The sequence below is a fragment of the Lipotes vexillifer genome, unplaced genomic scaffold (assembly GCF_000442215.2).
Source record: "Lipotes vexillifer unplaced genomic scaffold, Lipotes_vexillifer_v1.1 scaffold661, whole genome shotgun sequence".
NCBI classification, from domain to species: Eukaryota; Metazoa; Chordata; class Mammalia; order Artiodactyla; family Lipotidae; genus Lipotes; species Lipotes vexillifer.
Genome location: NW_006796183.1, coordinates 233,043 through 247,619, shown reverse-complemented (window position 1 = coordinate 247,619; position 14,577 = coordinate 233,043). Strand labels below are relative to the sequence as shown.

The window sequence follows — 14,577 nt, the reverse complement described above, 5'->3', positions numbered from 1 at the left end:
CCTACACTGTTTGTTATCTCTGCTAGGCATTCACAAAGCAGTCTGGACTTCTTAATAGCATCCACCACAGTTCATAATGAAGAATTTGTGTATTTTTTGTTTGTTTGTTTGTTCTTGCAGTACGCGGGCCCCTCACTGCTGTGGCCTCTCCCATTGCGGAGCACAGGCTCCAGACACGCAGGCTCAGCGGCCATGGCTCACGGGCACAGCCGCTCCGCAGCATGTGGGATCTTCCCGGACCGGGGCACGAACCCGTGTCCCCTGCATTGGCAGGCGGACTCTCAACCACTGCGCCACCAGGGAAGCCCGAATTTGTGTATTTTTTAATGTTGGTTTCCCCTACAAGTGTAGAAGCTCCAGGGAGGTAGGGGCTGTCTATATTGTTCTTTGTTGTAGCTCTAGTAACTAGCGCAGTGCCAAGACACACTAAGGGTTTGAATATTTGTTGAATGGATGTATGGATGAAGGAAATTGCTCTCGCAAGCTATATTTATTCTCTTCTCTATTTCAAGCTATGTTCTTAGTATCTTACCAGAGATTCCTAATTTTTCATTTTTATCAACATCTGGCTTTTGTTGTTCAAGAGTTCTCATCCTTCCTCATCCGCTTTATGGAAAAACTAACCCAGTCTGTTGTTTGGACTTTGCCTCCATGAAAGTTGTTTTTACCAAGTTTTTTTTCACTAGTATGTTCTTTACTGGTATTATCTTCTTTTCTACAATTCTGGAATCGGGGGAAGGGGAGGTGTGTAAACTCAAATAGATTTGTTTTAGACAGAATTACAGCATTATGGAAAGAAAATGTGATATGAAAGCTGAGACTCTGGGCTTGAATTTTAGTTTCCTCCTCCATAAAATACCACCACCTACCCCAATGACGGGTGAGAGCACACAGTAAAGTTAAAAGTGTCACATAAATGCACATAGTAGTAGTAACAAGGGGCTGCTTCTTCAAGTCTGGAGGAAGTCCTGCACAGCCATCCCCTTCAGCTCTTCTGGCTCACCTCCACTTAGCTGGCAGAGTTGGAAATTTCTTCACACTGAGCCAGAGTCTGTCTTGTTGATATTACCTTGGCCTGCTCTTGAAATCTGTTCTCTTGAATATATCTAACTCACTTTGGGTTTTACCTCCTGAGGCCACACAGGGAAAAATCTGAACCTCTGCCAAAGGAGAAGCTATCAAACATCTGATGATGGTTCTGAGTCTTTGATTCTCCATAATAAACATCTCCAGGTTCCTTAAATGTAGCTCAGACGGCATGGTTTCGGGCTTCCCTGGTGGCACAGTGGTAAAGAATCCGCCTGCCAATGCAGGGCACACGGGTTCGAGCCCTGGTCCAGGAAGATTCCACATGCCGCGGAGCAACTAAGCCCATGCACCACAACTACTGAGCCTGCGCTCTAGAGCCCGCGAGCCACAACTGCTGAAGCCCGCGTCCCTAGAGCCCTGCTCTGCAACAAGAGAAGCCACCGCAATGAGAAGCCCGCACAACGAAGAGTAGACCCCACTTGCTGCAACTAGAGAAAGCAAAGACCCAATGCAGCCAAAAATAAATAAAAATAAAATAAATAAAAACAAAAAGAAAATGGCATGGTTTCAAGTTCCCTCGCTATTTTAGATTTAGATCACGTGCCTACGAATGACCTCTGGCTGGTTTACTTTTCAACTTAAAATGGGGGGGCCAGAATAGAGCACAATACCCAGGTGAGGTCACAGATTCAGAATCTCCTAGATTCTATGTACTTCAGGCAAAGCTTTACCATGCTACTGACCCGAGAAACCTCTCTGACTTTCTCGCTTCTGCTGCTGCTTAGACACACATCCCCCATTCTCTCCTCATGCAGCTGACTTTTTTGGGACACACACAATTATTCAATTCGTCCTATTACATTGGATAAATCCAGCCTATTTTCTATTGTGAAGCTTGACTGCTGTTTTATCTTCTAGTAAATCTCTTTCCAGCTTAATTTCCCTGCTAATTTGATCAGGATGCCATCAAGTCCTCATCCAAGTCCCAAGAGGACAAAGGCAAGGTGAGCATGCATTCATTTATCAGTTAACAAATTTATGGAGAGCCTGATACATGGTAGCACTGGGCTGGTCCTAAGCATACAATGGAAAGCAAAAATTGGCATTCTCTGCCCTCGCAAGATTTACCCTATAATGGAGGAAAAAACTAATCAAATAATCACTCTAAATACTATATTAATACAAACTAAGTGTGCCAAGGATAAGAATGTGGTTTTATGATGGCATGTAACAAAGTAACCTGACTCAGGCAAGAGTCTTAAGAGAAAGTGACCCTGAAGACTGAGCAGGGTTGGCCTAGTGAGGAGGGAAAGGGGAATACACCAGATGGAGGATATAAACAAGCACTGTCCTATTAGAAGATTTTCTTCACACTATTTGTTAGTAGGCTGCTTAATTCCACTGCTGTGCAGCTTCCATTTCTCCACCTTGTTTCGAAGGTTATTTTGTTTTTGTTTTTGTTTTTTTTGTTTTTTGCGGTACGCGAGCCTCTCACTGCTGTGGCCTCTCCCATTGCGGAGCACAGGCTCCGGACGCACAGGCTCAGCGGCCATGGCTCACGGGCCCAGCCGCTCCGCGGCATGTGGGATCTTCCTGGACCGGGGCACGAACCCGCGCCCCCTGCATCGGCAGGCGGACTCTCAACCACTGCACCACCAGGGAAGCCCAAAGGTTATTTTGAACGACAGACTGACTCTTCAAGGCCAAACTGAAGTCTAGTTCACCAATCAGTTCTTATAGAATTCACTCTCTTGAAACCAGGAACATTTCCTAACTCGAGTTTTCTCGCAACATTTCCCCCATACATGATCCTTCCAAGTCAACAACTACATTTTCACAAACATCATCTCTAAGTTTTCTTCACATTCAAGAGGTGATTTAACAGAACTAAAGACTCAAGAATTAATTAAAGCAGCCAGAATGGTATTTTTTCAAGTGTGATCCAAGGACCAGCAGCATCAGAACCACCTGAGGTGCTTGTTAAAATGCAGATTCCTGGGCACCATCCGAGACCAATTGAATTAAGAGCTGAGAGCTTGGGAAGCTATACGTAACAAGCTCCCCCAAGTGATTCTTCTGCTTTACTGTTAGAGAATCCCTGAATTAGTTGTGTTCTCCCAACACCCACACTCATATGGAGCTTTAATCCCTGATACTTAATCCTTCTGAGTCTGAAGTGTACTGGAGCAGTCTGGCAAAGAGAAAGCAGGGTTTCGAAGTCAGAGATCTGGATTTAAATCTGGCTCTACTACTTGCTATCTAGGTGAGCTTGGACAAGTTAGTTTTTCCAGGCCTGTTTCTTCATCTATAACTATCTATATCTATATGTGGATAAGAATGTCTACTTCAGGGACTTCCTTGGTGGCGCAGTGGTTAAGAATCCGCCTGCCAATGCAGGGGACACGGGTTCGAGCCCTGGTCCGGGAAGATCCCATGTGCCGCGGAGCAACTAAGCCCATGCGCCACAACTACTGAGCCTACGCTCTAGAGCCCACGAACTACAACTACTGAGCCCAAGTGCCACAACTACTGAAGCCCGTGCGCCTAGAGCCCGTGCTCCACAAGAGAAGCCACCGCAATGAGAAGCCCGCGCACCGCAATGAAGAGTAGGTCCCACTCGCTGCAACCAGAAAAAAGCCCATGTGCAGCAACGAAGACCCAATGCAGCCAAAAATAAATAAATAAAATAAATAAATTAAAAAAAAAATAAAAGAATGTCTACTTCAGAAGGACGTTATGGCAATTAATCAGGAGAGTCTGAACAATGATAGAGGAAACCTATCATTCTTTGGAACATTTATTGAGGCCTATATACCATTTATAGCAAGATGAATAAAACATTATCAGGCACTGTGCTGCATACCATGTATACCAGGATGAAGCAAACATTGTCCATCTCGTTAATTTGTTGTTTGTTCATTGCCCCTGTCCCTTGGTGGTTAAGGTATAAATTATTCCTGGAGACTTTTCCAACCTGTGCTGTTTTCTGTTAACAGAATCCCACAAAATAATGTAGTCTCCACCTGCCCTTGAACCACTGTACTTATGCCAAAGTCCTGAACCTCTAGCACGGCTTCAACCTGAATCTTCTTCACCAGCCTTCTCTCTCACCCACCTCCACCTGAGTTCGAGCGCCTCGGATCAAACGCTGGTTCTGCTGCTTATCAGTATAAGGCCTTGGTGAAGTTACTTACACTCTCTGTGCCTTACTCTCCTCATCTGAGAAACAGGGATAGTAAGAGTGCCTTTTTTTTTTTTTTTTAAGATTCTTTTGATGTGGACCATTTTTAAAGTCTTTATTGAATTTGTTACAATACTACTTCTGTTTTATGTTTTGGTTTTTTGGCCACAAGGCATGTGGGATCTTAGCTCCCCAACCAGGGATCGAACTCGCACCCGTACCCCTTACACTGGAAGGCTTAGTCTTAACCACTGGACTGCCAGGTAAGTCCCAACGGTGCCTATTTCACAGGGTTTTTTCCAGTATTAGATGATACTCAGTAAGCACTCGTGTTAGCTATTCTCACTGCCACTGTGCCCACACTGGCAGCTGCTTTGTCTTAGTTCTCTGAAGGTTCTCAGCTCCTCCTTACCTCAGGATTTTCACTGCTCCCTTTGCCACATGCACTCTGCCTCTTCTCACAGCCGCCTTCCACTCCTTCTTCCGGCTTAAATGTCATTCCTCTGAGGGTTTCTGATCCACCCCCTCCACTGAACAATTAGGTTAAGAACCCCTGTTAAACACTCATTCATTCTGTACTTTTCCTCTGAAGCGCTTATTATCATAATTCAACATGTGCACTCCATTAGAATAGGGAATGTGTCTTACACTGCTCCGTATCCACCCTGATAATTAGCACAATTCTGAGGCCATAGCAGCAGCATAAAATAATTTAAGTATGTGAGGAATGAATGACTTCTTAAATCTGACTATGCCCAATATTTCTCTCTTGGAATTGTAATAACCTCTAACGATCAGTCACTTTTTTGCTCAGGGGCAGAACTCTTCACTCCCTTTACCTTCTGAGATAAAATTTTCAGAAATGTAAATCAAGAATTCAACAAATGAACTTTTGGCTGAGTGAGACTTCCAGGAGTGTATGTCTTGACTCCAAGTTCCTTTAGATTTGCACTGCTCAATATGGTAGCCATTACCATATGGGGCTACTGAGCACTTGAGATGTTGTTAGTCCAAAGTGAGATATGCTGTAAAATACACTCTGGATTTTAAAGACTTGGTACAATAAAAGAATGTTAAACATCTCATAATTTTTAATATTTATTACATATTGAAATGATGTTTTGGAACTATGGGGTTAAAGAAAAATATATTATTAAAATTAATTTTACCTGTTTTTTTTTTTACCTTTTTAAATGTGGCTACTAGAAAACTGACGTATATGCCTTGCATTGTATGCAATGCTGTTTTAGACTACCTGCCTAAAAGGTATGTTGTATTTCACCACAACATCCCTCCATTTCTTCTCATTTTAATCCATAACAAAACATACTCCAAATTCCTTCATCAGTTTTTCTCAATGATATTTCTGATGCATAGGCTACTCCATCACCCCTGGCAACACATCTGATCCTTTTTAATAGGGTAGTTTCCTACAACCATATTTAATCTTGGGTCTCGTGACATCGAATTGGAGATTTACCATCCTGTGGCTACTTTATTATTTATACTGTAAACATTATGACTAAGAACACAAGATCTACAGCAGACCACCAGTTTTGGAGTCCTGGCTCTGGTACTTACTAGCTGTGCAACTTTATTACTCTTAATATCTATCTCTGTGCCTCAGTTTCCTCAACTGAAAAATGGGGATGGTAATATTGTCTACTGCGTAGGGTTCAGAGTATTAATTGGTGTTGGTAAAGTGCTGAGATGGTCCCTGACACACAGTAAGCATTCAATAAGTAATGACAACTATCTGCACCATTATACATATTTCTCACCCTTCCCATCTACTCATATATTCTCTTGTAACACTGGGCCCCTCTCCTAGTGACGTTGTTCTTTCCAAATCCGAGATTTTACACTCAGATCTTCTAACTCCAAAACTCTGCTACACCTCAGCTGAGAGTAGCACTTGGGTAAGGTACTCCTCTCGATTTTCAGTTTCTTACCTGTAAATGACAGTGGGTATTGCCACCTTCCTTTGCACAAGTTTGAATGACACAATGTATATAAAGTTCCTTGCATGGTCCTTAGCACCTTATGGATACTTTATTTGCATTTTCTGATTTAAAACATGTGACCCTAACAATACACCAATGATAAGTATTTTATGAAGAAGGAAACAGGCCGGCAAGTCAAGACTTGCCCGAAGTTGCGCTGATAGTTACAGGGCAGCGCCAATACCGGAACGAGGCTTCTCTCTGAGTCAAATGTTTTTTCATGAAACCAAAGCTGCTCTCCAAAAGCATGAGCGCTAGAACTAAATTCATGCTGTTTATGGCATTCCAATATTTGAAGAAATGCAGCAACTGGCAAAGCTGCCCACTGAAACTGCAACGGAAAATCAAAATACAGGTTTTCTTAATACCATTACGAGGTCAAAGAACCCGAGAGCCCTAGAGTTGGCGTCGTGGATGAAATTTCGGCAAACAAAACAGCGTCAAGTTCCTCCTCTAGGCCCCCCAGGAAAGTGCGGGTGAGGAGACGATTGTCTGGGCTTCGGGCTGGCCCGGCGGCCCCGGACCCGGAGGAGGACACGGCCGCGCCCGGCCGCCGGACCCTCCCCTTCGGATCTCGGGACCCAGCGCTGCGCCCGCCCGCCCCTCACCTCCGGCTCCGGGCGCTCCGAGGCCATCACACTGCCCTCCCGCGCCGGCCCGGGCCAGAGAAGCTGCTCCGCTCGTGACCCCTGACCCGGCGGCCTGGCGACTGGCGGGACAGGAAGTGAGGGGGAGGGCCAAGTCCTGAGCTTTCTGATTGGCTGACTTGGGAAACGGAAGAGGAAGTCTTTGACACCGCCCCTGTTGCCGCAATGCAGGTGAGGGCCAGGTTGGCGCTGGTGACCGCTAGCTAGCTTCGGGTATCGGGACCGAGAGTGGGCTGGCGGAGGAGGGAGTGAGGAGTTGGGGCTGAGAGGAGTGGGTAGAGCCCTCGACCGTCGAATAAGGGGACGCGCGATGGGGCAGAGGCTCACTGGCGAGGGAGCGGCGCAGATGAGAGATGGGGGTGGAGCCCGGCTGACGGGAGACAGACTGCGGTTAAGTCGGGAGGGAGAAGGCAGCACTGACTTGCTAGGGTGTGGGAAAGGATCAGGTTGTAATTTGGGAAGGTTGAGGTGCAGTCCAAGGAAGACGGCTCAAGAAAGTGGTGGATCGGCTCAGGCCCCGGCCTAGGCTGTTGGATGGCCGTTGTCGGATGCCGACAGAACAGGTAATCTGTAATTGGAGAGAAGTCCGAGCGAGGGTGGAAGGAATTGTGGGACCGCGGTGGCCAAAAGCCAGACTAATATAATCTGAGGCCGTGGGTGGAACCCAGGATCAAGGCTCCTGTCCTTCACGTTGCCAATTTGCTAAGACAGTTTTGCTTCATTCTTCCTAGTCTGTGCCCGTTTTTCATTTGTCACTTAGTTTCTTGCAGCTGGTAGCCTCTCCGTAAGTTTTTATAGGTTGACTAAGCTTGTGAAAGGGGCACAGGAATATTGGCACAGAGATAAAATGAGTGCAGATTAATTTAGCAAGGAGGAGGTTGAAGGAGCAAAGGCTGAGGGCAAATGAAGGTGGGGGGTGAGCGGTGGTGGCCGTGGCAGTGGCAGGTATTCAGAAGAGCCTTCATGTGTAGGTAGATTTTCCAGAGATTGTATTATGGGCAAGAACGGCTACACTCACCGGCAGGTTTTAGGACAGAGGAAGTCAGAGTATGTATGCTGCAGAGGTGCCCAAAAGATAATAAAGCCCAGGCATTAGGTCTGGTGAAAATTTCTCAGTGGGAGAGAATAGAGTGTACCTAATACAGAGAAAAACCAGGCCTGGATTAGGAGCAATGAGAGAAAGGAATCAGTAGGTAGGAGGAATTGAGGTCAGATGAATGGGTTTAAAGGTCTAAGGGTTGATGCTGTCTGTAACCCTAATACCAAAGAAAGTAAACAACCTGGCTCTCCCTATGCCAATGAGATCCTGTGTCACTGGACTGGTATTGCATCCTGGCTTTTCAGCCTTCCTCTGTATGTGTCATCCTCACACTCATCTGAGTAACCAACCTATTCCTATTGGTGCAGAGGGAGGAGAAGCAGCTTGAGGCATCATTAGATGCACTGCTGAGTCAAGTGGCTGATCTGAAGAATTCGCTGGGGAGTTTCATTTACAAGTTGGAGAATGAATATGACCGGCTGACCTGGTAAGGGTTGCCAGGGCAAGCTGGGGAGGGCTCCATGGGTGGGGGGCCAGGCCACCTGCTGGATAGGACATCTCCAGTGACGTAACCATTTATCAGTTTGCAAACATCTCTTGATTTAGAAAGAGTTGGGTTTCCCAACATTTAACACTGAAGTTGGCTTTGGGCCCCCATGGTAAGGAAGTAGAGAAATGCCCAGTTTTCCAGCCTGGGTTCTCACTAGCTTTTGATTCTCATCCTTTGACTTCTCTGGGAGGAGGTCCTCCCGCAGTGGGTCCTCCCACTACAGTATTCATACTGGATCTCTTGCCATGGATGTTGCTGAGTCTTTTAGGTCCAATCTACTCTGGAAATATGGATACTATTTTTAGGCCAGAAAGGAGACTTTTACCCGGTTTCTGAAGTTTTAGTGATAATAGTGTAGCCATGGTTCCTATTTTGCCATTGTCCTCACCCCCATTCAAATATAGTAGTCCCCCCTAATCTGTGGGGGATAAGTTCTAAGACCCTCTGTGGATGCCTGAAACTATGATAGTACTGAAACCTATACTGTATATACTATGTTTTTTTTCTATACTAATGGGGTGGGTAGTGTATACAGCATGGATATGCTGGACAAAGTGGTGATTAACGTCCTGGGTGGGACAGAGCAGGATGAAGCAAGATCTCGTCACGCTGCTCAGAACAGCGCCCAGTTTAAAACATGGATTGTTTTTTTCTGGAATTTGCCATTTAATATTTTTGGACTGTGGGTGACCACGGGTAGATGAAATCTCGGAAAGTGAAACTGCAGATAAGGGGGGCCTGCTATAATGACCTGCCTTTCTTCTCCATCTGTATCAGAAACTGAAAGTGTGTCCCTCTTTCTTAACCGCATAATCCTTGTGAGCCAGGCTAGTTGCTGCCCAGGCCAGCCATAGGGCTATGAGTGTTTTGGGGGTGAGTCTGGGTATTCCTAGTCTGAAGGACCCCTTTAAGGCTCCTTTACTGGGAACATTCTGACACCTTCTTTCCACCACCAGGCCATCTGTCCTGGACAGCTTTGCCTTGCTCTCTGGACAGTTGAACACTCTGAACAAGGTCTTGAAGCATGAAAAGACACCACTGTTCCGTAACCAGGTCATCATCCCTCTGGTGTTGTCCCCAGACCGAGATGAAGATCTCATGGTAAGAGGAGGAGAGGGGTGCAACTTGGGAAATTAAGTTCTTAGATGAGGACTGAGGGCACAGTGGTTGGTTGGCTATTCTAGAAGTTCTGAATCTGCAGTAGTGTGTGGCAGTAAGAAGCGAGGGCGCATTTTGGAGGCTTTGCTTTTTGTCCTGGAGTTGGGAGAGCCACTCCCAAACTGAATTAATCTGAGGCATATGTCACCAAGACAAAGACCTTTTTCTTCCAACACCTGTCTTGAGCAGAAAGTATGTTCTTTTGTGACTTTTTCTGGTTTTTTTTTTTGGTTTTCTTGTCGTTGTTGTTTTTTGGCTGAGCTGCGTGGCATGTGGGATCTTAGTTCCCCGACCAGGGATCTAACCCGTGCTCCCTGCAGTGAAAGCACGGAGTCTTAACCATTGGACCACCAGGGAAGTCCCTGACTTTTTCTCTTTCGATCTTTGATTTAAATGTGACAGAGAGAGGTTTATCCTTAGGTCTGGTAGAGATAGGGGAGTGAATAGACAGAACTGAAGGATGGAGTGAGGGGGATAGTGTCTTAGGAAGCCAGATATTGTTAGTCTCAGGTTGTGTTTTCCCTGAAAATGCACTGTTTGCCTGTGGAAGGAACTATGTATATATCAGGCCAGATTGAATCTTCTTGGAGTGCACAGTAGGATCAATAAAATCTGTGTGTTACAGAGGCAGACTGAAGGACGGGTACCTGTTTTTAGCCATGAGGTGGTCCCTGACCATCTGAGAACCAAGCCTGACCCTGAGGTAGAAGAGCAAGAGAAGCAGCTGACAACGGATGCTGCCCGCCTTGGTGCTGATGCAGCTCAGGTTGGACTGAGTCACTGCCCTGCTCCCCCCACCCCGAATTTTATCATGAGAAGCTGGGCATTACCACCTCTGTATGGTAGGGATGCACAGCTGGTTACCCCTCAGTTGCCCCTGGAATAGCCCAAGAAAGAAAATTCCCTGTAATCATTTCTTGCTTGCCCTAATCTCTGCACAAATTTATGTGTATTGCAGAAGCAGATCCAGAGCTTGAATAAAATGTGCTCAAACCTTCTGGAGAAAATCAGCAAAGAGGAACGAGAAGCCGAGAGTGGAGGTATGGAGGGATTGGTGGCAAAATGGAGGAGGAAAGAGGGATAAGATCAATAGGAAGGGTGGTGTTGGTAGTGGTGAAGTGAGGACGTAAGGATGTGCTGCTTAGGAAAAGGTATGCGTCCATTCTGTTAGCCTTTTGTATTTCTGGCCAGCCCTGGAGCAGGTGGAGGAAATGGGCAAAGGGAGAAGGGAGTATTCTGAGATAGTCATGGGGGTCCTCTGGCTCTTCCTCTGGGCTGCCAGGGAGCCTAGATTCTGCTGAAGTTGGAACTCCAAGCCCTGATACCCATACTGGTCTTCCTGCTGCTAGGTTCGGTCCAGGGCCAGAGGCATACCTCGGGGTCCCCACTTACCTTTTTCTTCAGGTCTCCGGCCGAACAAGCAGACCTTTAACCCAGCAGACACCAACGCGTTAGTGGCAGCTGTTGCCTTTGGGAAGGGGCTGTCTAATTGGAGGCCTTCAGGCAGCAGTGGTCCTGGCCAGCCGGGCCAGCCAGGAGCTGGGACAATCCTCGCAGGAGCCTCAGGATTACAGCAGGTGCAGATGGCAGGAGCTCCAAGTCAGCAGCAGCCAATGCTCAGTGGGGTGCAGATGGCCCAAGCAGGTCAACCAGGTAAGGTGACAGGGATTGGCATGGTGGCAGACCTTGAGCAGGGAAGTGGGAATAAGCTGGGTTATCTGGGGCCCCAGCATCCCCAGAGCTGGAGATATTCTCCTTTTCTACCTTGGACTGTGACCCAGAAAAAAAAACTTTTGGAGTAAAAGTCTCATTTGAGACCGTTAATAGGTACCAGACAATGAGGAAGAACTTTGACAAGCAGAAACTGCTCTCGCCTCCCACCCCATCTCAGACCTCGGTCTCAACTACCCTTCTGTCCCCTTTAACTCTGGATATTAGGTGTGTTCTCACAGTCTTGTCTTAGGTAGCGAAATGAATGGTCAGACCTTCATTAGGACGATTGGGTAGGTGTGTTGGGAATGGACAAGCAGGCAAGTTTCCCGGTGCTGTGTGTATTCCTTTCTCTGTATCCTGTCTCTCCTGCTCGCTTTTAGTAATTATAAGAATAGCCTGGCAGAGTTCAGATGCAAGCAGCTAGAAGAGGTATTTTCTTCCAAGCTGTCTAGGCAAAGGGACAATTAAAATAAGAGAGAACATAGCACTCTTTTACCTGTGACATTAAATGGGGGTCCCACAGATTTAGTTCTCTTTTTCTAGGAGGGGGTGAGCAGGAGCCAGGTGTGTTCCAACCCCTCCCACTATTCCTCCTCCTAGACACCTTCAGGGAGAGGGCTGGACGAAGAGCCATACCTCTGAGCCTTGCCGTCCAGGGTCAGATGCCACAGAGATTCTGAGATGATAGCGGAGGTGCAGGAGGGAAACTGAGGGACCACATTTCTGATTTACCATGAACATCTTACTGTGCTTCAGGTGTCTTTCTTCATGTTCCTTTTAGGGAAAATGCCAAGTGGAATAAAAACCAACATCAAGTCGGCTTCCATGCATCCCTACCAGCGGTGAGTGTGGCCGACAACCTCCACTCCCAGGTGCTCTTTGCAGAGTTGGGCAGTGAAACTGCCTTTTGCCCAAAGCTGACCTAGATGGGTATAATAAAAAGAATACGGGCTTTCAGCCACAGACAGATCCCATCTCCACTGCCGACTAGCTGTGTGACCTTGGGCAAGTGACCTAATTTTTCTGAGCCGGTTTTCTTGTTTATAAATGGTGATAATACCTACCTCATAGGGTTGTTGTGAGGATTAAAATGGGAAAATGAATGTAAAACACTTGGCACAGTCTATGAAATAATGGGTACTCAATAAATGAGAGTTTCTACAGCCACTTCTCCCCACTGCCCCCTCTTCAGTCCTCGATCCAGAACTTATGCTGATCTGTTACTGCTTCATGTCTGTGGTGAGCTGATGGACACAAGATCGTGGACCGCCCAGCTCTGTTTGAAAGCCTGTGCTTATTTCATGCTGCCAGAAACGGTGACAGCCTCTATGTCCTTAGAGGCCTACTGTCTCCACAGGCCTTCCTGCCCAGATTCCATCCTGGCCATCTCTCCAAGCTGCAGGTGACGAGGCTTCTGGGCTGAGACAGACTGTGGCTCTGGAGAAGCTCAGGCCTGCTCCACTCTCCATCCTCTGAGAAGCCAATTCAGCTCTTATCTGGGAAATAGTCACAAAGTACCCTATCCTTTACCCTACCCTTCACACACGAAGGAAGATGTTGAAGGCCCGGTATATGGGGGCTTCTTCAGGAAGTGGCTCTCTCAGGCAGGACTATGTGAGAAAGGGTTTTTCTTAGCAGATGAAAAAGTCCCTTGTTCCCCAGACTCTTTTTTTCTTATTTTAGAGGGAGAGGGGAATTGCACCTCACACCATCTTTCATCATGGTTGAGTTATCCTCATAATATGCCTGGCTCCTGGGCTTCAGCCAGGATGGTTTTTCTCTAGTACACTGAGCCTGTGGTTCCAATAAGGGCTAGATGGATGGCGGGAGGTGGCAGCTGCCAGTACTTTTGCCTGCTTTTATAAAGCTGAGAGCAGAGTGGGCTTGGGTCTCCAGCTTAAGCTGCCTTGCTTAGCTCTCTGTTGTGAGCTGGGGCAGGGGTTGAGTCAGCAGAAGTGGACCAAAGGGTTTCTCTGAATAAAGTTATTTAAGTTGATGGCCACTGTGTCAGGGTTAATCTGACAGATAAATTGAGACAGCTACGTAGGGATTGGAGACTACATGTCAGAGACTTCCAAGGTTGCTGCAAGGCAATTCTAATTTGTTTTCCAGTAAAAAGTTTTCTTATCTTTGATTAGCTTTGATCTGAATGTCCTGAGAGGTAATAGGAGGCCCTTCTCACACCTTCCAGCTGCCTTTTTTCTGTTCTCTTCTGTCACACATTAGTACTTTGGCATTTGTTCAGTGCCAGGCAGAATTCTGCCAGGCTGTGGCAGCAAAGGGCTGGAAAAGTGGTTGCAGATGTCACATCAATTCCTGTTCCATCAAGACAAGAAATGGTATTCACACAGCTCACTGATCATAGTACACAAGAGCACGGAAAGTCCTGCCATCAGCTCTGAGGCAATGTCAGACCTGTCCCCCACTTCAACAGTGCTCCCTTAACTGGTCTGTCAGCCCACTCAGGTGTTCCTTATCTTCTCTTCCCTTCACACTGGAAATGTCAGAGCTGTCATATTGGATAGAGTTCAAGGTGTGCTTCTCTAAAACCCCTGGAGCATCTTTTGGTGACTGCTGTCCTTTATTCTGCCAAGAGATTCCTTCCTATTGAAAGTTTCTTAAAAACTTTTTGGACCTATTGAAACCACCCCAAGTTTCTTTGTTGTCCCAGGCTAATATCGACGTCATTCCCAAAGTACCATCTGAAATGGATTCCTTGTCCTCCCAGAGTGGAAATGTCCTCCTGCGCCAACAGGGACACATGCAGGACCCCACCTACATCTTGTGCCCTTAAACCAACAGTCCTTACTCCGCAGGCACTCATGTCTTTATATTCACTCCAGGAGCACGTGCTCTCATTCCCAACCCCTCAACCCCGGATCCTCTGGAGTGCACAAACCTATGTAGCATTGCCAACTTTGGGGCCCATACAGCCCAGTAAATGCCTCAATGGACAGTATCTCCCATCCCTAACACACTCATTCCCAAAGGAGGGAATACAGAGTTTCCTTTCAAGAAGAGGACATTGACCTGCTCCCTTGCTCAGATTTCAGATTTGCAAAAGATGGCCCTCTTGCTCCACTCTGGTAGTGTTGCTCAGTTTCTGATGGCTCTGTTTGGCCTGGGGCCTGTGTTTTCTCCTACTCTTGGGGCCCCGGGAGAATGAGATTAGGCCATCGTCTCCCAGGTGTGTGTCTGGGATGGAGAAAGAAGCAGCAGCTGTGAAACTTCAATATTCTGTAGCACAGAGGTCATCC

At 46.7% G+C, this 14,577-nt stretch overlaps 2 protein-coding genes across 4 annotated transcripts in view; one reads left to right on the top strand and one right to left on the bottom strand.

The window, feature by feature from the left end:
• The window catches only part of SZT2 (SZT2 subunit of KICSTOR complex), a 53,510-nt gene extending 46,662 nt beyond the window's left edge, over positions 1 to 6,848 (bottom strand). Inside the window, exon 1 of the mRNA XM_007468276.1 lies at positions 6,822 to 6,848. Within this exon, the coding sequence (XP_007468338.1) occupies positions 6,822 to 6,848 (27 nt within the window). The remainder of the gene's footprint in view (positions 1 to 6,821) is intronic.
• Positions 6,849 to 7,408: 560 nt separating this feature from the next.
• MED8 (mediator complex subunit 8) overlaps positions 7,409 to 14,577 on the top strand; it is an 8,918-nt gene continuing 1,749 nt past the window's right edge. Inside the window, exons 1-7 of one of the 3 annotated variants that reach the window (XM_007468238.1) lie at positions 7,409 to 7,423; positions 8,268 to 8,386; positions 9,406 to 9,550; positions 10,233 to 10,373; positions 10,566 to 10,647; positions 11,012 to 11,260; positions 12,102 to 12,161. In XM_007468238.1, coding sequence (XP_007468300.1) covers positions 7,409 to 7,423; positions 8,268 to 8,386; positions 9,406 to 9,550; positions 10,233 to 10,373; positions 10,566 to 10,647; positions 11,012 to 11,260; positions 12,102 to 12,161 — 811 coding nt within the window. Of the gene's footprint in view, positions 7,424 to 8,204; positions 8,387 to 9,405; positions 9,551 to 10,232; positions 10,374 to 10,565; positions 10,648 to 11,011; positions 11,261 to 12,101; positions 12,869 to 14,577 lie in introns of those variants that run through there. The other 2 variants (XM_007468239.1, XM_007468240.1) reach the window with 2 other exon arrangements.